The sequence below is a fragment of the Engraulis encrasicolus genome, chromosome 9, assembly GCF_034702125.1.
Source record: "Engraulis encrasicolus isolate BLACKSEA-1 chromosome 9, IST_EnEncr_1.0, whole genome shotgun sequence".
NCBI classification, from domain to species: Eukaryota; Metazoa; Chordata; class Actinopteri; order Clupeiformes; family Engraulidae; genus Engraulis; species Engraulis encrasicolus.
This window is the reverse complement of record NC_085865.1, coordinates 20773079-20795781: the sequence shown is the minus strand read 5'-3', so window position 1 is coordinate 20795781 and position 22703 is coordinate 20773079. Positions and strand designations below refer to the sequence as shown.

General features: G+C 45.6%; 2 protein-coding genes across 3 annotated transcripts; one reads left to right on the top strand and one right to left on the bottom strand.

The window, feature by feature from the left end:
• The first annotated feature begins 205 nt into the window (after window positions 1–205).
• Window positions 206–9969, top strand: LOC134455588 (protein APCDD1-like). The gene is made up of 5 exons (XM_063206737.1): window positions 206–1452; window positions 1858–2023; window positions 2291–2810; window positions 5008–5332; window positions 8475–9969. The coding sequence occupies exons 1-5, from the start codon at window positions 1392–1394 to the stop codon at window positions 8930–8932; spliced, it is 1530 nt and encodes a 509-aa protein (XP_063062807.1). The 5' UTR covers window positions 206–1391; the 3' UTR covers window positions 8933–9969.
• vapa (VAMP (vesicle-associated membrane protein)-associated protein A) lies at window positions 9692–22627 on the bottom strand. Of its 2 annotated transcripts, XM_063206738.1 has the most exons (7): window positions 22420–22627; window positions 19299–19451; window positions 18021–18124; window positions 17345–17425; window positions 15808–16008; window positions 13480–13665; window positions 9692–11043 (listed from the first exon to the last, which is right to left on the bottom strand). In XM_063206738.1, exons 1-7 carry the CDS (start codon window positions 22475–22477, stop codon window positions 10882–10884), a joined length of 945 nt encoding a protein of 314 aa, XP_063062808.1. In that variant the 5' UTR covers window positions 22478–22627; the 3' UTR covers window positions 9692–10881. The 2 variants fall into 2 exon arrangements, with proteins under 2 accessions (XP_063062808.1, XP_063062809.1); XM_063206739.1 differs by lacking the exon at window positions 15808–16008.
• Between the last annotated feature and the right edge of the window lie 76 nt (window positions 22628–22703).

Here is a 22703-nt window from a genome sequence, read left to right as displayed (position 1 = left end):
TTCACATAGATTAAAAACTGGACTCTGTTGCTGAAGGAGGCATTTCTCATTTTATTTATGCGAGTTCATTTTTAATCTAGCTCCAGGATAGAATTCAAAAGTTATGAAAGCGACAGCTTTCTCGGATGCCATTTTCCTGCCCCCGAATGTTGTAGAATGGAGTGTAGCTAGATGGGTTTTGAGGCCACACATTGATAGATATTCTTCACACACCTGAATGTGAGTCACATTTCTACCTCAGCAAATAACTCTCTATCCCTCTGGGCTTTGCCAAAGGGAAAAATAAGAAGGTAAGATGAATTGAGGCACAATATGGAATTTTGCAGCTATAGAACTATCAGATGCGTCTGTAGTTTCATTGCGCATGAATAATGAAAAGCAATATCATATTAAATATGCACGTAAGCATCTGAATAATGCATTTCCCGAGACTAACTGTATGCCACAGGTGAAATGCTATATCTTGGCACTCTTCATTGTCATTTATGAAAAAAATAATAAGCCTCAGTTATGGAGAGTCCCTTGTATCTACCTCCTCCTTGCATATGGTTGCCTTTGAAAATAAACTCGACCACACACAATTACGCACATACCTATAACTTGTGCTATTCTCAAAAGCCGTGACTCATCCGTGTTTGGCGGTTGTCACTCTCGGAACATACATTTTAAGGCTACACATGATGTTTGGAGACAGCTGGGGAAAAATGAGGAATGGAACATTTTGCGTTACCATGTATCGTTCTAGTCCAAAATGCCTAATGTGTCCCCAAATCGATTGCATGGGGATGACTCCACGGTTTGACGGAAGGCGCAGAGTTCACTTCGTGACAGTGCCCTCCCCTAAGATCTCCTCCGTGTTTTAAAGGCGAGCAGTGGGTGGTTATGACGCGCAAACCCGTTCTAAAGGGATAAGTGGATGATGAAACTGAGATAAAAGCAGAGATATTTGTCTCACACAGCATTTCAGATTTTTTTTCTCCCGCGCCGCATTCCGCTGGGTTTTTGCTCCCTCTCTGGAAGAACGGGAAGATTCGATGAGAAAAAGTTCAAATTGTCTGCTTTTAACGCGGAGTACTACTCGCCAGCCACTCCAGATATGCAACGGCGACTCACAACAATGTGGAATGATTCTTTCAGCACATATGGAAACTCTAACGACTGAAAGAAGAGTGTTTTAAGTATTAAAAGCGGGATCTAGGAGAATGACGGCACCCAAAGAAGCGACGCCGTACTGGGACTAACTTGTGTAGTTTGGAGAATCCTGTTTTCCCTCTCAACAATTGACCTTGGAGTCTGCCGTTCCACTTGCGATTTCAAGAATACTGTATTGCGCTAAACTATCCAGTCTTCCCAGCCTCGAACGTGAAACATTTGGATCTACTTCTGCCGAAATGGAGCTACTTCTGTTTTTCAGTGTAATAACTTTGCCTCTGGCAATGCGGCTGCATGTTGGTAAGTAACTTTGTTCTTAAAGTCACGCCTTGGTTAGGCAATCCAAAGACACGCTCTATTCTCACAAGGAATAATGCCATGCAGAACTCCATTATTCAAACCAAATGTCCATAGTAGGTTTCAGAAAAGCTTTGATAAGTCACGCGGAAATGGCACATTACGCATTAGTGAGCCTTCAAAATATGTCATGGCATTAGTTTTCACTTTCATCTCAGCAGTGCGGGTAGCCACGGAAATGTTATTTTAACGAGTTTTAAGTGTGAAGAAAGAAATGCTTTGTGTATGACGAAGATGACAGTAGCAGCCTACAGTAAATCGCAGTGCGTGGAGTAGGAGAAACACGCACACAGGCTGTCACCATTGTACACTAGCAGCATGTCTGAGAAAAAGCCTTACCTCCCACAGGCAGTGCCGCAGGGTCATCACTTAACTCTGTCAGCCCGCTGGCGTCTGGGAAGAACATCGGGAGGCACTCCGCGGAGTGTCGCCATATGCTGAAGCATCTCTACAGCGGGGCACAAGTTGCTGTGCACATGCCCCCCAACATCACCGGCCAGTGGGTCTCATCTAGGTCAGAATTTTCTGTAATACTGTACCTAAAATTTTGTGTAGTACACTTGCATCTTAATTGTAAGGAAATGTGACAAGGACTGGGAGTAATAGAGTCTTTTCCTACATGACTAATTATAATTGTCAGCCCAGGGGGAGTCGGGTTTGCTGCTGCCTTTGAGCTTAAGTGCTTAGAGACCAGAATAATGGAAGCTATAAGAGCACAAAGTTAAGCCGCATAATTACGCGCATATATTCATTAATATTGCATGTTCTTTTTATCCCCCAGCTGTGAGGTGAGACCCGGTCCCGAGTTTCTCATCAGGTCTTACAGTTTCCATCACAACCACACCTTCCATGCCTTGCAGTTCTACTACCGGGACAACCACTGCACCGAGCCCACCTACTCCCTCCTCATCCAGGGGAGTGTGCGTGTGCAGCAGGCCTCTTGGGTCATCCGTGGAGGCACGGAGGCGGACTACCAGCTCCATCGCGTACTGCTGGTTTGCCACACATCAGAGGCGGCGAGAGACCTCAGCGCCAAGTTGAGGCGGGACTGCGGGCATGAAGAAGCTTTTAAACCCGAAAAAAGCTACGAGCTGTGGGACCACGCGACGGGACGGGACTGCACGGGCCCGCTCGGCTTCAGCATGCAAGAGCTTCTGCTGCTGCGCGTGGAGAGACACTACAGACACGGAGACCCCGACAGCCAGAGCAAGGAGCTGCTTCTGGGGGACTTGCACACCGACGTGTCCCGGAGGAAAGTCCACAAGCCCTCCAGCTACCAGCCCCCTCTGCAAAGCATCAAGGTCAGCATCTCAGAGTGGAAGAGGCCCCTTCGGGTGCTGAACCAGCACCGGGCATTAAGTGAGACAGAGAGGCTTAGGGAAAGATAAGCCACCAGGGGCAACCTTCGCTACATCCTCATTCCCAACCTCGTAAATTCACCTCTCACCAAGGTTTTCACTGGTGGTGATGAGCAAGCAGAAATGTACTCATTGGCTGGGATATGTAACTTATTGATGAGTGAGGTGCACTGATTGGTTCATGTTTACCTTTTGGAATTGCATGGCATGGGACAAGCAAAGGGGCAGACAAACACAGGCCTTGAATTTGGGGGGAGTTTCTGGCATTCATAGATCATAGAGCATGAAAGGTGTCTGTCTGGCTCGGCCGCCCAGTGTTGAAGGGCAGCTCACGTTTGCCGCACTCCACTCTCCACTCCCGGTCGAGGCGAAGTTGTAAAGGTGATGGTTTTTTGGTAGTGCAAGAGCGTGCCCACAGCAGCAATGATCCGGCACGTACCAACGGCGCGCGCCCTTCAAAGAGAATGGCAAATGCCCCTGCACGCACGCGTCTCTGCGCTTCGCTGATGCGCCGCCGTGGATTCTGTGCGTGCCTCCGGCTCCAGCACAGGGGCTTGGCTAATCTGGAGCCAGACCAGAGAGATGGAACGGGGGGATTTCTAAAGGATTTATATCTGTGTGTGTGTGTATGTGTGTGATAGAGAGAGAGACAGAGACAAGAGAAAAAGAGAGAGGAGGACAGGGAGAGTGTGAGTGTGTGGGTATCCGCATGTGCGTGTTTTAGAGCGTGCGTGAGGCTGTGTGAACTCACACTCCTCTCCCGTGCGCATTTGCTGGCAGTCATTTTATGCCCGCTTTATGGTAGAAAAAAAAAAGAAAAAAAGAGAAGCGCTAGTACATGAAATATGTAATGCCATGGTAATGAGTTTCTAGTACAATCTGAATTATTTATGATGGATGACTCAAGTAAGCCTTGGCAAATCATTGGCTGTCAACGCTTTGCCTGCCCCCCATTAAAAACCTTGTCCCTCCTCATCTCTCTTAGAAGTCCGATAGCCCCTCCGCGGTTGATTGATATAGCATGAATTAAACATAGCTTGTAATTACACTCGCACTCACTAATGAAGTGGCGGTGTAATAATGCTATCAGAGACGTGCATGGGCGAACCCCTTGAACCGATTTGGCGTTTCCCCCCTTGAACCTGTGGCCAAAGCCGCATGCTTTGTATCTGTCAGGGGAAAAAAATGAAGCATCCGACCAAATTCCCTCGAGCGTTGTTGGGGGTTTACCACAGAATGTTTTTTCCCTCTCCTTTTTGCTGTAGTGTTTGAGGGCAGTGGAATGGCCGAGGTCTATCTGTAGTTAAGCCAGCATTTTCCCAGCATATGAAATAACAGAGTCTGCGCCAGCCTCCTCAATTTTGTGGGCTGGAGGGCTGGTCAAGTGATTGATTAAAATTTAAACAAAGGTTTCTCCTCTGCGCGGAAAAATAAATTGTTTGTTTGCATAGCCTGCCACTACACACCAGCCCCAGCAGCACCTCATCCACCCTCCCCATCTCGTTGGAAAGGCTAGTGTCGAAACTTGAATGTGAACACGCATTTGGCTCAATAGGGAAAACACTCACATGTGGTGTGACATTTTGTGATTTGCTCTCTGCAAACATTCCATCAAGTTTGTGGGGCTGATGTGAGGGGACTAACTCCCAGCACAAAAGCAGCTTTGCAGTTCAATAGAGCAGCTGTCACATGTTAAAAATGAAGGAGTGCTGATTGCTATGCTTCAATTAGGCTTTGAAATTTGAGTTTTCCCTTGGAGGTTCGCCCCCCCTCTCCTCCTCTCTCCACCTTGGCTCCTAGAGGTTCTCACACATCCCATTCTGGCTACCTCTCTAGCTCAGATTACTGGTGGTTTGTGTGTTAGTGAGGGTATCATTAAACTGACAGGTCATTTCAATCGACTGCAGTTTAAGCAATTAAAGCAATGGGCGTGTGGAGATGAAACATAACAGTATCTGACTGTCTTTGGAACTGTATTCCAAACCATGGTGCAATATTCCATTTGGAAGTGTAACCTATTCCAGAGAACTGTTCTACATCACAAGAAAATCTTAAACTGTCTCTCTGTGCATTCCAAAAAACCCTTCTAACACCACATGAAGCTGAAAACCTTTTTTGTTGTCCATCTGTCTCTCTGCAGCATGACCACGACCACTCGTGCATCGTTTGCCAGATTGTGTCTCGCGGGACCCTCCAGCTGCCCCCCAGCCTGCCCCCCAAGGCCAATGCCCCGGTCCGGGTGCAGGGACACTGGGTGAGCCAGCGCTGCGAGGTGCGCCCCGGCATCCTCTTCCTCACCCGCCACTTCGTCTTCAACAGAGACGGCCACACCTGGGAGGGCTTCTACCACCACTACTCCGACCCCGTCTGTCGCATGCCCACCTTCAGCATGCACGCCATTGGCCACTACAGCCAAGGGCAGCCCTCCGCCAAGGTCATGGGCGGCACTGAGTTTGTCTTCACAGGTATGTGTGGTAGATCACTACACAGTGGCGGAACTATTACACAGGGCCCCGGGTTAAAACACTGATTGTGCCCCCCATACGGCCTGCCAAGGTCACTAATAGGGCCCTCGTCATCACCAATATGATCCCAGCCCCACATAACTCTGCCCCTGCCGCTGCAGTAGAGTGCCTGGTGTTGTGCCTTGCTGTGCTGCTGCAGAAAAGGCTTGTTTGTAATGTAACTAACTTATTTAAAAAGCTGTCAGATGACATTACATTCCTTTACATTTAGCGGAAGCTTTTTATCCAGAGAGACTGGAATAAGAAGACATAAATAGCAGCAACATGCAGGGAAATGCAGAGTACAGCAACAAGCAACATGCAACATGTTCAGATCACACTGTGACAGATGACAGTTGACAGTGTGACAGATGACAGTGACAGATGTTAAAATCACAACGTGAAAATCAAATCAAGATCACAGTGGCAGTATTTGTGGCACTTTTTGATGTCATCATGTGTTTTAGTAGCCTAAAGTGCACAGTATACGTATATAAACGTTTTCAGTTCAAGTTCAAATTTCAAACTTAAATTGTGCAGGCATAAATAAAACTAGGCCTAAATAAATTACACCATACAGACATCTTTTCAAATCAACATCTCAGCAGATCATTTGAAAAACCTCCCACACACTGACCAATAAGCTGTTTTTCTTTTATTCACGTTTTGTTCCTAGACCTTCATCAGGTAAACTGAAGTAAAAATGAACCTGATGAAGGTCTAGGACCGAAACGTTGTGTATTAAAGAAAAACAGCGAAATGGTCAGTTTGCGGGATGTTTTTCAAATGATCTGCTGAGTGACCCACGGGCCATCTCCGACACACCTGCCAGCTGAGGTGTGCGCAAAAAAAACTTCAAATCAACATCTCAATAATGTAGGCCTAATGGTTGATTTCCAGGATTCGTGCTGCACATTCACAAATGTTACCTTTTTCAGGGATACTTACCACCACCATCAAATTCTAAGCATTCATTATGACTGGGAAAATGTGTGCTTTTCATCCATGAAAAGGTGGAGCTTCTCCATGTCCACCATTTTGAATGTCCAAAAATAGACATTTTTGTCTGCAAAACCTAGCCTACTGTACTTTTGTCATTCTAGTAACTACTAGTTTATTATTTAGTAAATATTCATGGAAAGGTAATAGGCAGCATAATTGCAATACCTAGCCTGGCCACTGTCCTACACAGTGCACCTTTAATGATAAATTCGCCGGAGGTTTTCAGAACTGTGCAGCTGTGTGCCTAGTACGGTTACAGCAAAGATGTGATAGCAGCTTGTATAAAGTAGCAGACGGCTGCCCAATGTCCTCATCTGCAGCAAACGCCTTTATTTCACTACTTTATTGTGGAAACACTGCACAATATTAGTTTCCCTCTGCTGATGAGGGCAGTGAGTGCATCTTAATATGGGACCTTGCCTCCTCCACTTGCCTCCTCCACTCGCTTCTCGTCATGATGACATCACTGACAACAGCATTATATTTCAATATCTTGCAAAAGCTCAATTGTAGAGTCTTTTTCACGATTGCAATTGGGATGGTGAATGAAAAACAGTCCCTCAAAAGTTGTTGTGGCTAGGCTGACAGCTGGGAAACTTTATCGTTTTCTCCACGGAGGAGGGGCCAGGAGGCGGGGCGAGGAGACAAGCGCAAGTGGAGGAGGCAAGGTCCCATATTAAGATGCACCCAGTGTGTGGGAGTGTGTTTTGCTGTTTGAAGTTGGTGACCCTATAGGGCTTTTATGGTCTGCCCTGTCTGCCCACCCATCCAAAGGAGGTCCACTCTGGTGCCAGTTGCTACCAACGGCTGCAGTCAAGTTCTCAAGCTTGTGAAGTTGTGTGTAGTGTGCAGAGTGCACAGCCAGAATGAGTGCACCTCTTTTGAAAATTACCATTTGGAATAATATTTCAGTAAACACGCAAGTTATTTCCAAAATGTGCGTTGAGTAAGTTTAATACAACATCTGTGAAGCTTGCCACAGAAAAGTAAGTTTAATTACAAAGCTTACAAAGAGATTGATAGTAAGTTTAATTACAAAGCTTACAAATATTTTTTCCATTTTTGTGAAATTACGGTGGTGTAAAAGTGAGTACACCTCAGACAAACAGTTTGATAGAAAACTGTGTGATGATGAGTTACTGCGATGAATGCTTGTTCAATTACTAAAATGTTAGCGTGACATGGCCTGTCCCTCTTTACTTCTTTCCATTTTCATTCTTCTTTCTACTTCCTTTTCATCAACCTTGTTCTATTTATTTCATTTTGCCATTTTATTTTATTTATTTATTTACTTAATTAATTTAATTATTATTGTTGCTGATCTTTTTTGAAATATTGTTCGGGTTTGTTTGGGGTTTCAAGAGGGGTGCACTGTAAAATAAGGTATTCACAGTTGTGACCCTGGACCTCAGAGATTGTAACCCTGTTATGCGCACAATTCTGCCAGTGGAATATTTGACTATTCATCGAAAAGAAGTAACTACCATAGTACTACACCACTTATACACTATGGCGTCGCATTGGTATTCTGGTTAACAAACTAATAACAGGGGCCTTGCATTAAGGGTGCTTGTAATCAGGGGCGCTGCCAGAAATGTTGGGCCCCATGAAAGATTCGAATTTTGGGCCCCCTTAAGGGCCCCTCTCAGTGCTTGGGCCCCCTTAAGGGCTCCTATCAGTGCTTGGGCCCTTAGAATCTGTACCACTTTCCCCCTGCTTGTAATCCATCCAATCCATTGTTACCGAATGCATGGGCACTGGTGGACACCATTGAATATGTGTAGAATATTAAACATATATATTATACATATTATGCATATTGAGTGTATAGCATATTATACTTAGTTCTCCGACTGAGGTCATTGCAGCATGCATAATGGAATGCCAGTAGTAACCAAATAGTTCTACTAACTACACATTTGACCCCACTGAGTTGATGACCCATGCCTTTGGTGCCAGTTAGAGTCATGTTTTACAACTACTGGATTGGGTGCACATAGTATTACATGTACTGTACATCCAAACGTGTGATGCCAATTGCTATACCAAATGCATGGGCAGGGCACTAATCTTTCTTCTTATTATCCCCATCCCATCCCAGTGACCCAGATGAAGGTGACACCGCTGGACCTGGCCACCACCTCCCTGCTCAACATCTTCAGCGGTGACGAGTGTGGCCTGGAGGGTTCGTGGCGCCTGGGGGTGGAGCAGGACGTCACCCCCACCGCCGGGTGCGCCGCCCTGGGCATCCGACTGCCCCACACCGAGCATGAGCTGTTCCGCGTGGAACGAGACCCCTACGGCCGCCGCCTGCTTTACAACGGCCAGAGGCCCACCAACGGCTCCAGCCCGGATCAGGCCCAAAAGAGGGCCACGTCCTACCAGCCTGCGCTAATGCAGTGCTCCCCTGGCAACCACGGGGGCGTTCACACAGGCAGGGAGGGGGACCAGCACTTCAGGCTGGGGAACGGCAGCAGCCGTGGACTATGGAGCCACCGTGGCTGGTGCTGCCATGTGTTCCTGCTCTTGTGGGCAATTATGATTTTACAGATCATCTAGTTTCGCGGAAGGGCACAATGGCACAAGGACATATGCCTGCTTGTTCAGGCTTTTTTTTTCTTCTCAAGACAAGAGAATGGATGGACCAGCCTTGGTCGGTTTCAAAAGATGTATAAAAAAGGGAAAGTTCTCTCTGTATAAGACTTGCTCATGAAATGAGCGCGCTGGACCCTTTGTATTCCGAGGAGGTTCTTGAGAATAAACAGATGAAAGGACCTTGTCCTCCATCTGCAGCTGTGAAGTGGATGATGGACATTGAAAGAAACTGCTCAGCCATGTTTGGTGCAATGTTCTCATCATGATCAAGAAGACGACAAGCTCGCGTGCCGAACTGAGAATACATAATAGCATTGCTACGCTACGTTGTCGTGAGTTCTTGCGGTCGGTGTTATTTGTTCAAGATGTTTGCACAAAAGGGATTTCGCAGAAAGCTGAAAACAAACATTTAAATGTTGTACAGAATGCTTCAGTTTTCAAAACAACGTTATTTGCCTAATGCTAGCAAACCACCAAATCTCTCCAAATATACTAACATCTTGCCTCCTGAAAGTTGGGCAAGCAAAGCTATTTGTAAATAGTGTGTTCTGTATCAAGCTCGTCTTGTGTATACTCGGGATACGTGATTAAGCCTATGGTTGTCTGTGCTTGTGACAAGATGGCATATTAAAACAGTCCCCTAATGTGCCACATACACACGCACACACATACACATGTATTATACACAAAGACAAGGGCAGGACAAAGGCAAATGAAGGCGTGTTAAAGAATGTTAGATATTTTTATTTAATCTTATTTCATGTTAAATACCATGGGACAGGATTGTAAAGCATGGAGTTCTTCAGTCAACATTTGCCTCACACAGGTCAGGATATCTCAATTTATGCAAGGACAACTTTAAAAGAGAACAAACAATATCTGGAAGCCTGTTTTTTTGCTTCTGTGTAGTATCAGAAAAATAAATTGTACAGAGGAAGAGGCACCCATTTCAAGGTGGAGCTTTAACATTCATTGAGAAAAATAAACATTTTCAGAACTTACTGGAGTAGTTTTGATGTCAAACCCCATAGAGCAACGTGAAGTAAAGTCTTATACATGTATGTCTTTTGAGTACTGGTTTATCATTTCTTCAACAGATTAAAATAACATGTACAAGACACTTAAAACATTCTGTGCCACTCTCATTAAAACCACAGAAAGAGAGAGAGAGAGAGGGTGAGAAAGATAGAACAATTCAAATTTATTATTTATTGTGTCTGTGAATTTACCCACCAAGGTCTCTTACACAGTGCCTCGCCCATACACTGCTACGAATGCCGTGACAGATGGAAGATTTTTTTGTTTACCGTTCTTTGCTCAATCCGACCCAGCCCTTGATAACCCAATCCCGCACCACAAAACGAAAAAGGTAGATTAAAACAAAACGAAACCGAGGAGAGAAAAAAAAAAAGAAGAAAAAAAAAGATAAACTTCATTCTGCTCATCTGTGAGAACGCATGTACATGTGCGTGTTTTTGTCTGCGTGTGTATATGCACTTCTCTGTTTAATAACCGTGTGACATGGAAGAGGAGAAGGAGGTATGGTCCGTTGGATGATTTTGTACATAAGAGTGTGCATGTTATGCATGTCTGTAAGTGAGTGAGTGTGTATGTGTACGAGTGCATATGTGTTTGTTTCTGTGTATGTGAACCACAGCAGACCACGTAACCACAGATGACTAAGGGCTGAATGGCTGAACGCACGTGGTGTGTTTTTTTCGTCGATTCTTCGTTTTTTTCGTTACCCCCTCCAGGCTTGGGAGACACAGGGGATAAGGTGTTTCGGGAAGAGGAGGGGAGAAGGGTTTAGAGAGGGAGGGTGGGATGGAGGAGGGAGGAGGTGGGAGTGGAGGAGGGTGCAGTAAGAGGACAGATGGTTGTAGTTCGGCCTTTCTTGCTCATCGCATCGTTATCTACAAGATGAACTTCCCCAGGAAGAATCCGATGAAGATGGCTGCGATGACGACGAGTAGCGAGGGCAGGGAGCTGGCGCTCTGTTGCTTGCTCATCATGCCTCCTGAGTTTGATACCATGTTGTCGGGCCGCAGAGCCTTCCGCTGTCTCAGACCCTCGTCCTGCACCAAACACAAGCCGCAGTTTTAGACGGTGAGCTAGTGCATTAATGCATACGCACGCTCATACATACATACATACTGGGTACATGCATACGTGGGATGTGTATCAACAATTTTCTATCAGTGGTTCAATATCTGCACTTTGTAACATTGACCTATTGTTTACTTTGTACATGTAAAAAAAACATAAACGTCAATGTGCTGTGCTTAAAGGGGTATGCCACTATTTTGGGGCTTAATACAGTTAAAATCGTTGGCTGGGTTTTATAAAGGTGGTAAAGTGTCTTATTTTTTATGTTAAGCGTTGTCTTGCTTTAAGACAAGTTAAAAGAGGGAATATGTTGCTAAGCTAGTGAAAGTCAACGGATCCGTGTAGCATCGTAGCATACCACCAGCGTACCACCTTTATAAACCCTGGCCAACGATTTTAACTGTATTAAGCCCCAAAATAGTGGCATACCCCTTTAAGTATGTGCATTAATTGAGGTAGGCAAATGCTAAAATGCTGCTTTATTGACAACAAAGCCTGAGCATTTAAAGCAGTGAATGCGTGTGTGGTAGCACTATTTAAAAAAAAAAAAAAAAAAAAAAAAAAACACACACACACACAGCAGGAAATCAAGACAGCACGGGCGGACATTTGACTGCCACAACGTTGTACACCTGTGTCACACCGCAAAAAAAAGAAGAAAACTTCTAAAGATGCACAAAATAAAATAATAATAAAAATATGAAAAGACGCCTTTCAGTAGTCGCACTGTGACAAGCGCAGCCGAGGTGCATAACAGCACGAGCTGGGTGCGTATGATTCATCTCAAATCGTGACTATGTTTTAGAAGCTCCCCCGTTTGGTTTCAGACTTCAAATCCCCACCTTGACGGGCGGCTCCACGCCCAGGGTACTGATGGATGCTGAGGAGGAATCTTAAAAATCCCAGCTATACCTCCTTCCTTCCTTCACTTACAGCTGCCTGCCTCCATGCTATGCCTGCCTTCTATGCAGGGAAGCCAATTGGGGGGGACAAATGGGTCAGTTGTCTCGGGGCCCAGGGAGGAGGGAAGCAGAATTGGAACCTCATTACTTTGTATGTATTGGATTTGGGGGCCCTCTCAGGTGACTTTGCCCGGGGCCCAGCTGTCAGAGGTCCTGCTTCCATGCCCTGCCCTGCCCAGCCCTGCCGCACCTTCCCCCCTCGACACTACTTGGCAGAGAACCCCAGGCGCTTGTCTTCAGAAAGCGCTGTGTGCTTATTACTGAGCAACACTTTTAAAGGGTTTGATCTCCAGAGATTATATGGCAGTGAAGACCGACTATCTGACTCTCACACCCCCTCTCATACACACACACTCGTGCCCGCGGCGCGCACACACACACACACACAGACACTCTACAAATCACATCATAAAACCACCCCATTTAGTCATGTTATTATTACATTTATGATGAACAGAGTGCTTCGCGGACTGATGAAACATCTAGCAATCATTTAGGAAATATGCGAGTGAATAAGTTAAGATCTTGGGGAGGGCAAAAATTAATTTGATGTTCGGCCATTACGAGGACGCTCTCCTGTTGATTACGCCCAAGCAGACCTTCCACGAAGACGCCGAGGAGGACGCAATGATGATGATGCCCCCCTCAGAGAGGAACCGACTGTCTCGCGCGCTGTGACGGATTACCATTTCTAATCAAGTTTGAGCATTCTATCGTTTTCATCACTCTTTTGACACCCATATTTTAATCACGCGGAGAGGCATAACGCCTTGCATAAAGATGATGGGGGCTAGGCAATAATTGCCCTCATATGAATGCCGGGCACATGTGTGCGTGTCAGGCATGAAAGAGAAACCCAACATCAGTGGGATGGTGATGTGTTGAAAAAAACATGGCTTTGCCAGCCAGCCAATCGGCAACCAGCTATTTATTCCAAAGTGAGCGCACACATGAAAACGTGCATGAAAATGCAGCTTTGTGCTTTGTGGTGACAATGAGCATTTTGCTTGGGGCTACGACTTTTTTGCTGTGATGAGATCACACAGTTATGCTCGCATGTCTGCATGCGCACGCACGCACGCACGCACGCACGCACGCACGCACGGACACACACACAAACACACACACAAACACACACACAAACACAACCGATTTCCTTTATTTCAGGTGGAATTATTATCAAGGATAACAGCTAAACTTAACGCACTGAAGTCTCAAAGGCACTTGACTTCTGCAAGGTAAGTAGTAGGGCTCAAAATCTGAACAACTCCAGGTTTTGAAGCAGCCGGGCGTGTAAGTCTAGGGATCACATCCCTTCTGCTTCTCGCCCATCCCTTCGATCTCCCCCTTATTCAGCAGCTAACTCCTATGGGGACTAGAAAAGACCTTGAGAGAGAGAGAAACTTCTCGTTTTATTTTTCTTTTCTTTTCTGGAGATGTTACCTTGAGTTGCCGGTTTTCGTCCGCCATGCGGGCCACTTCGGACTGCAGCCTCTTGCACTCCTCCAGCAGCTTCTTCTTCTCCGTGTCATCCAGGGACGAGCTGGCGGGCTTGGCTTGGGCCGACGTGCCGTCTGACTTGGACACGTGGAGGGAGGGCGCCGACTTGCTGCTCGCGTCCACGTCATTCTGCAACCCGCCATGAAAAGTTGATTAGAGAAGGGTGGGGGGGAGAGGAAGAAGACTTTTGCAGGTGTAGCCCAACGTACATGTATAATGTATGGGGTTGAATATATTGATACAGGGTTTCCTGAATCGATACGATTCTACTGCATCAGAACGACAAGTCTTAATCCGAGGAAATACAATAATGATAAACTATTCTTCTTTTTCATTGATTTCCGAGTCCCACGGCAGGATATTCTTAAGTAGGTCTCCTCTACTCAAAGCCTGTAATCACAATGCTTCCATTCTCATGGCAACAACAACAAAAAAACTATCATGGATATTAGTCATCCCGTCACTGCAGCTAAGATTTTTTCCCCCAGCATTGTAATTAATGACTAAAATCAGACTGTTGAGCCCGATTTGAGGAGCACTGCAACTGATCCGCTCTGTCAATTCACAGTTAGACACGCCAAAACTCTCTGCCTTTTCTCTCTGCATGGATAATTAAGATCAGTTTCTCACTGATGCATGCGAAGAGCTGTAATGTTTCTGTTGGTACGGCTGGAGTTGATTAGCCTCCTGAAGAGCAGCAACATTAGCGGCGAGCGAGCTACACTTATTCTAGCAATGACTTTCATATGGCTACGAAAATAAGTCATTCACTTTGGCTATTGAAGTCTATAACGCAACACTCATAAATTAGTGCGTTGTTGCGTCGTGCCAAATCCTCAAAGGGCTTCAGGACGTCTGAACCTCTAAATATTTCCCCTTCGCTGACATTTTAGTTGCCTATTAGGCCAAATCAGCATCTGGCAAATATGGTCTGCGCATAATAGCAATCTTGCAGTTTTTTTTTTTTCGCTCCTAGGTCAATCTGTCTGCATCTTCAAAATAAGGACATCAAGAGGGGTTCTGTATGTGCTGTGACTACGATGATCTATTTTGTGCAGCATCTGTGTAGTGAAACATTCACAGCCTGAATCTTTTGAAGACTGGAGGAAATTTGTCTTTATTCATGGCTCCTTGCCTCAGGGTTTTTCGTACTTAAAAAAAAAAAAATACTACGTCGTTCAGTCTAGACGAGTGCTTTTTTTTAGAATGAGATTTGATTAATCAATTATTATCAGTGAAACTAGACCTATATTTACCCTTCTAGCAGAGAAACACCACCAAGCCATCAGCTATGCTGTCTGACTACCATCAGCCCTGTAGTTTTACGTCAATCCTTACCCATCCCTCATCATTACCTCCACCCATGGGTACACATCAAACTAGTACTAGTTCCTTTTGCCTGTGGCCTCATGATGCAAGGCAAGACGTCATTGAAGATTTTAGTTTTATTCAATATCTCCAAAATGCACGTTTCGAAAGGTCCCGTTCTTTATTTGCATTTGGGATGTTGAACGGGGAAAAGGCCCACCTCAAGTTACTCTGCCAAGGCTGCCACTTTTGTTTTCTCCACAGAGACGGGGCAACACAGAGCAAAAAAAAGGACAGGAGGTACTAGCTTGAATTGGACCTTTAAGCCTGGTTTAGACTCGTCCTTCAGTTGGAGGACACGCACTGTCAGTGGGGGGTAGCAGCAGATCAAGTACCCAAACAGCCACCACGCCCCCTCTTTTAGCGCTGAAAAGACCCCTTGCCGCGATCAACGTATATTTCTCCCAGGCCGAATTATCCGCGATCTGCCGCTGCCCGCCGCTGACAGTACGTGTCCCCCAACTGAAGGACGAGTCTAAACCAGGCTTTACTCCAGTCTCCCTGCTGTATAGTAGCTTCTACATAGAGCAGGGGTCGGGAACCTATGTCTCGAGGGCCGTTTGCGGCCCCTGAGGCCGTTTTATCCGGCCCCCTATATAATTGTAATGTTATTCAGCTTCACATGAAATATGACATATTTTGTAAAGTAATCTTAGAAAATGCATTTGCAATTCAGGCAACCTAGAGAAGGTGGTGTTTGTTTAAAAGGTGGCAGCCTTCAATATAGGTCTAAAGTGAAGGGGAAAATCCTGGCTTGTGCATAGTACGACCCTCGGATGAATTTGAAGTGGCCCTTCGAATGAAACAGGTTCCCCACCCCTGACATAAGAGCCCTACCCATCCCTCATCTTCACCTCCATCCATGACCCTGCTGTACCTCAGTCTCCCTGTACTGCCACAAACCTTCCACTTCCTGCCCTTGCTGCCTCTAGCTGCCTGAGCCATGTCGGGGACGTCTCCCCACTCCTCGGGCTCGCCGCAGGCCTTGCGGCCCATCGGGGTGTAGAAGTCTCCCGGTGTCATGGCGACACGCTCGCCCGGCTGCCTGGGGACCCGGGGGGTGTACTGGGGGGTGCTCATCCCTATCTGCCTGCTCCGGAGGTTCTTTAGAGCGGTGGGGGACGTGATGCCACAGTGACACACCAGAGGGAGGAGGAGGAGGAGGAGGAGGAGGAGGAGGAGGAGGGTGGGGTGGTAGGATAGTGGAGGAGGAAAGCAGATGGGTGGGAGATACAGAAAGAGGATAGGAGGAGGGGTGGGGTGATGGGATAGAAGAGGAAGGGAGGAGGGGAAGAGGGAAGAGTACATGCAGCATGCAATCAAGAGGCTTGATTGGTGGGTGATTAAAAAGCTATAGAAGCCCAGTTAAAAACAGATCAAAACGGAAAAAAGACACTGATCACTACTCAGGGTTGAACTAATGGAGAATGGCACTGTTGCTCCCAGAGACTGACAAACTGTGTTCTAGGTTTTTTCGCTCAAACAACTCTTTCAAAAAGGTGTTGTTTGCTTCAGGTATTTCCTTGGAGCCCAGCCTTTCAACTCGTGTTCCAGGAAGAGGCAATCCCACTCCTCTTTTGTTACAGTGCAGTAGGAGAGAACGAGTACAAGGCAAGAGACCTAAAACACAGCGGTGGGACTTTGGCCGGCAACAGAAGAAGGAGAAAGGAGTGCCACGCTTCACAAGAAAAGTAGGTGTAGTCTGGGAGTTTATCTGCAATCCACAAATCTTTGTCAAACATAAAGTGACTAAGATCAAACTTGACACAATCACAGCCAATCAGCTCAGCGCTTTCGGCAGCGCGAGACAAAGGAGCGGTGTTGTTGAGTGGATGTTAGAGCAGGGCACACTGCCGACCGAGACACAGGCTCTCAGCCTACACCTTTAAGTGATCGTTTAGTGCACATTTAATGGCGACGGAAGTGAACGGAGAAGCCTGATAGATAATGGTGCTGGCCATAATTCCAGCATTTAGTTCAGTGCTGTGTGCAGAATAGACAGGAGCATGGCCTATAACAGAGAGGTCTACATTTGTGAATGAAGAGCAATAACCCCCATCTAGAGCCAGGAAAAGACTTGAATAGAGAGAAAGAGAACGAGGTATGGATGGGGGCAGAGACAGAGAGAAAGAGCGGGAGGCAGCGAGAACACTAGCCTTACAGGATGAGAGGCCTTTCTATGAGGAACGGACCGTGTTGCATTATAAAAGAGTAGCCCTGGCAAATACACAGCTAAATCAATAGCAGCACTACTGTAACAGCATCTACAGCATCTACAGGAGCGAGAGCAAGCACGACAGCAGCCCAAGGAATAAAGAAAGCAAGAACAGGAGGAGGAGGAAGGAGGGAGGAGGAGAGAATTAAAAAAGAAAAAGAAAGAGCTAAGTGCTTGCAGTGATGGTGCAAACCAATAGCGGCTCTCGGCAAGGAGTCCACTTACCACTTTATCGTTTTCGGAAGGCATCTCAAACACACATCGCAGCTTGGAGTCCATCAGCTCGTCCGGTTTCGCATCTTTCCACTGCGGAAAAAAGACCAAGACGTTTGGCAACCAGTTACATGCTGTTCATTATTATAACACACAGAGAGTGATGAAGAATACCATAACCCCCCCCCATCTAAAATTTACTACAAGTGTAAAAACATGAATTTTGCAGATCTCACAGCAGCATAATAATGGCTGGGTATATTCTTCTGCAATACCCCCCTTTGTCTGTGGGAATTTTGATGTTAGAAACCCAGATCACGGCACTGCCTCGCTTCTTTCTGAACAATGAGCAGCGATTAACATTTCATTTCAAAAAGAGTAATTTTGCGCGCGTTAAAGATTTATGAAGCAAGTAATGAAAGGGCATGCATTAAACGACGACTTCTACATCAGAAGTTACACAGATTCAAATCGTATGCACGTTTACTGCCATCTACTGCCGAGCGTCATGCACTGCAGCGGAATGATGTATGAGGCTCTAATGGGTTGTCTGTTGCAAAACATAACAAGCCAATAGATCACACCACTACCAGTGCTTAAACGCTGCACCCTCTTCAACCAATGTGGCCAAGAGGGTTTCTAGTTGCTATAAACAAAGGGAAGGGGGCTGACGATGCAGACTTCTTACCATTCCTTCGAGGTCTGTGACACCGGAGGGTGCGAAGATGGTCTGCACCATGAATTTGTGTTTACTTTTTTCATTTGGATCGTAGTCAAACGGCTGCAGCATTACTGTGAGAAGACAAAAAAAGGGGAACAGTGAACTCAACAGTAACAGTAATAGTAATAAGTAATAAGACTGCAGGTACTGTTACAGCAGTTTACTCTAGGGATGCACCGATACCGATACTGGTATCGGTATCGGCACCCGATACTGCTCATTATAGTCGTACTCGTACTCGTCAAGCACTTGCCGATACCAGGAACAACACTGTTATTACAAAAAACAATGCAAAATCTTGTCACGTGCTGTGGACTTGAAAGCAGCATGGAAAAAAGTGCCACCTCATACATTTACTAACATTTAAATCCACATGGAAATGGACAATACAAATATCACAGGATGAAAAAACAAGGCCATGCATTTATTTTCATTGTATTTTGGTGGTAAAAGGTTTCGGTATCGGTACCGGCAAGTACACACATTAATGTACTTGTATCAGTTTTCAAGGAAGTGGTATCGGTGCATCCCTAGTTTAGTCCCATCAGTACAGCATGATAATGAGCTGAAAAGGCGATAACAAGGGACCACATTTGTTAATCTATGCGTCAGTACAGTGGACGCCATGGCATCTGCATTTCATTTATGCAGTTTGAAACATTTTACAAACAGTTTCTTTTTGGGAGATCCGATCACTCAGTACAATACAGATTCTGACGACTGCTAACAACACTCCGCTGTAAATGAACACCGTTGGCGGCTCAATTTTTGCCCCGTCAGATTTCCATACCCCAACGCAGCAGAGAAATGCCAAGAAACTTGCTGGCATTTACGCTGCGTGTTCAAAAGTGCACCCTCCGTCCCGCCTCCTTGGCCAGCCTCTCCTTATAGATCTGACAAGACGCCAGCCTACACATGGTTAGGAAGTGACAGAGCTATTTTAACGACCGCTTGAAGCCTCTAGCCCCCTCCCTACCCCAACCCCCCACACTTCCACACCAAGTCGGTGACATACTGTGTCCGCGCACACACTCCCATCACAGACTGACAGCGCCAAAGCGATATTATGTCAGTTACAAATAAGAGCGCGAGATATGACTTTGCTGAATGATCAGTCATTAAAAAATCATGGCCCCTGAAATGAAATACGCTGAACCTGATTACTCTGGGACAAGCAAATGAATCATCTGTTCGACGATACGAGGCGGGGAGGGAGGTAGCGGGAGAAGCGGACAGGCCCTTTACCTGAGACGGTGACGGAGGCTCCTGGGTCGATGATGCCGCTGTTTGGCCGTACACAGTACCGCCGAGGTGCAGTGGTCTTCACTTTGAAGCATACTCGTTTGTCTGAGGGGTTCTTTAGCTTGAGGTTTGTGGTCACGACATCTGTGAAGGGACCTAAAGAAACAATGACACAAAAGGATAGTAGGGAAGAGGTAGAATGAGTGGTGAAAAAGATGACAACATCTGCCACACTCGGGCATTACATAAGCTTATTCATAGTAAAGGCATGCAGTCAGACAGAACTTTTAAGGCTTTGAAGTTTTACAGGGTGCAGAAAGGTATGGTCTTGGTAGAACAACTTACGAAAGAGGGGGTACTTAAAGGAATATTTTGTCTTGTCCTCGAAAAGTTATTTCTTTAAAATTATTTTTAAACAGGCCAACTATTTGGTAGAACATCATATGAGGGGGTACTTCAAGGAACATTTTGTCCTCAAATAAGCCATTTCTTTAGGATAGTAGTTTGTAGCTAAACAGGCCAACTTGCTTTGACCACCGTGTAGGCCAGTGGTTCATAACCGTTTTATCCTTAAAGCACCCCCTTATCTGTGCCCAAGACATGCCGCGCACCTCCAACACAAACTTCCACACGGTATAGGTGAATGATTTAAGTGTTTCATTACTAATGATTCTCGCATAAGACATAAAATGGGGACCAAAACATGACATTTGGTTTGTTTTGACCTAATTATAATGTTCCCAAGCGAAATTTTGGTCACAATCTCAACGTAAAAACAAAATTCTGCGCACCGCCGGGGATCTCTGGTGCACTCCCAGCAGGTGTAGGCCATGGTCAGGTCATGTCAAGGAAGTCATCTCAGTCATTCTAAGTTCAATTGCACCTCACTTACAGTGGTCAGCAATTAGCTGGTAAGGTGGAAGCGTCGCTTCATACAGTGGAACAGTAACAAAATACTACTATGGAAAATATCACCCAGTCATGGCTGAATAATTGAATTGGGACGGCTTGCACTGGTCTGTTCTGAGGTAAGCTGGAGGACAGTCCACTTACAGCCCTCATACCTGTAGCATTCCCATGCCATTCGCTCGCACCGTGCAGTAGGCTACTGATATGTTTGACATATCTTCTGCACTGCTCGAAAACGAATGGGCATGTCACCCGAGCCAACGGGTCATGCATAACCTCTGATGTGATGGTATCTTAGATTTCAGTGCTGTCTGCTTTCCAGAATGAATTTCAAGTATTCCAACATCATCACACTGTACATGCGTTTACACGTGACAGATAACGTTGAATGGCAACACGCATCTGACTGCACAGCACTGTGTTTGGTATGAGGAAATGTTGGTCCAACCAAGTCACATCTGAGAGGCCTTAGTCACATCCAGACAATGTGATCAAGAAGAACTGCATGCTGAAGCACACAGCATTTCCTCCAACAAGTTGACACAGAGTTTTGATGAAAAGCAGAACAGGGGAGGCTGGAAGTTATGCAAAGGCCAGCTCATAAGCCCCTTTTTGTCTCACACACACACACACACACACACACACACACACACACACACACACACACACACACACACACACACACACACACACACACGACATAACCACTTGTCCACATAGGATTACTGTAACACCCAATGACCAACAAACTCTTTGCTTTACTAAGTAAAGTAGGCTACTAGGCAGGTGATTCAACTTAAACTACCAGCCGGAACATTATTGCACTCATGTCTTGCTGACCTCAATTCAGCTTCTACTGTAGATAAATTAACTTAAGTGGAGGACTGAAGCTGACGTTATTTATGTACACAGCTTTGCATTGCTACTATAGCTCAACGTTCAAGTTGGTTTATTCACAGAGATATTTCGCATTTACGTCTAATAAGGGTTACCCAGCACACTACAGTCATCCATCAGTGTCATCACTAATTATCAGGGTTACCCACCAAAAGACAGATGACAAGATGGACCAAGATTAACCTGTCTGACAACATGACAACCGACAACAAGGATTTGCTTTCCCTGTTGGCAAATTGTGATCAAATCAAAACAATAAGACTACTTCCACAATACCATTGTTCAGGTGAGATCACGGCAACCTGAGGTGTCAATCAGAAAGAAATATTACCACTTTGGTAGCTACACAACAAAACCGAGTGAAACTGAGCGAATTTATACGGGTTTGGTTCAATGTCGGAAGTTTCTAGTTGGCTGTTTCATAACAGATATTGAACCCTTTCTTTACCCTGCCGCTGACGTTAAAATGAAAACAGTGCCAAGACATTTACATGGATGAATCGACTATGTATAACGTGCTAGCGGTAACGTATTTCTTGTTTTTGTTCTCATGAGCCAACTAACCTAGTCCTAAACGTCATCATTAGCAAGGAGTGGTGGTGACAATTTAGCATTTAGTGTTACATGTCAATTTCGGTACAGGTCTGAGCATTACCGCTCTACCAGGTGAAACGGAGCAAATGGTTGTGATACTCGTTGACCATGCCAAACTTCAACTCTACCGCTACAGTCAGTTGCTGCTAATTAGGTTAGGTTGCATTTGTCATCTTACGTTTCAGGGAGAGACTGGGTGGCCTTAACAGGTAATGCTAACAGAGACTGACCAACCAAATAATTGCTGTTTGGCTACTGCTACCAGTACTGCTACACTTTGCTATCGATGGCTGAAGTCAACAAGATTAGCTAACCTTGCCAACACGAACCTAGCTGACAAGCTAATACGGACGGTGATATGCTCAACTGGCTTTCACCGGGTCAATATACCGTTGGCGTTAGGATGCTAGTACTCTAACCATTTGGGCGCCCAGCAATAGCTAGATAGCTCACGTAAACGTGTTTTATCATACATCCTGAATGCAATTATTGGAGTCGCTAGTTGAAGGCCTTAAAATCCCCGCTCCTTTTCGCAAAATGGCGGCGGCCATTGACAGGTGGCTATCGGGGTTGTAATACTATCTCTCCGGTGTAATTGCTAGCTAGTTGCTACTAGTTAGCGAGCTGGCTAACGCTGACAAGTTGTTAGCTAGCTTTAAGTTAGCTAGGCAGCTAATCCATTGCCAAACTGCCCCTAAAATAAGTAAGAATAAGGTCCTCTCACCTTTAAATTTGAGATCAGTCGGTGGATCAAGAATTAAGATCTGTTCCGATTTGGACATATCTGCTGTCAAGTGTTTACCGATTCACAGAGACGGACTGAACGTAGTGCTATATTCACCAAATGCACACCGACTTTCACCAAGCCAGGGGGGCGAGCACACGAGTACAGTTTCGGCCGCGCGCATGAATATGCACGTCACCGTTGAAAGGGGACAAGCAGCAGTGTATTCAAAAATATTTATACAAAAGCACTAACACTGAAAAATGTAATGTAGGCGTGATATA

Coding starts and splice junctions, on each gene's coding strand:
- LOC134455588 (XM_063206737.1), top strand. CDS start 1,392: ATGGAGCTACTTCTGTTTTTCAGTGTAATAACTTTGCCTCTGGCAATG. Junction 2,024..2,290: donor GGCCAGTGGGTCTCATCTAG/GTCAGAATTTTC, acceptor TTTATCCCCCAG/CTGTGAGGTGAGACCCGGTC. Junction 5,333..8,474: donor CACTGAGTTTGTCTTCACAG/GTATGTGTGGTA, acceptor ATCCCATCCCAG/TGACCCAGATGAAGGTGACA.
- vapa (XM_063206738.1), bottom strand. CDS start 22,477: ATGTCCAAATCGGAACAGATCTTAATTCTTGATCCACCGACTGATCTC. Junction 17,426..18,020: donor TCACAGACCTCGAAGGAATG/GTAAGAAGTCTG, acceptor TTTTTTCCGCAG/TGGAAAGATGCGAAACCGGA. Junction 16,009..17,344: donor CTTCCGAAAACGATAAAGTG/GTAAGTGGACTC, acceptor ACCGCTCTAAAG/AACCTCCGGAGCAGGCAGAT.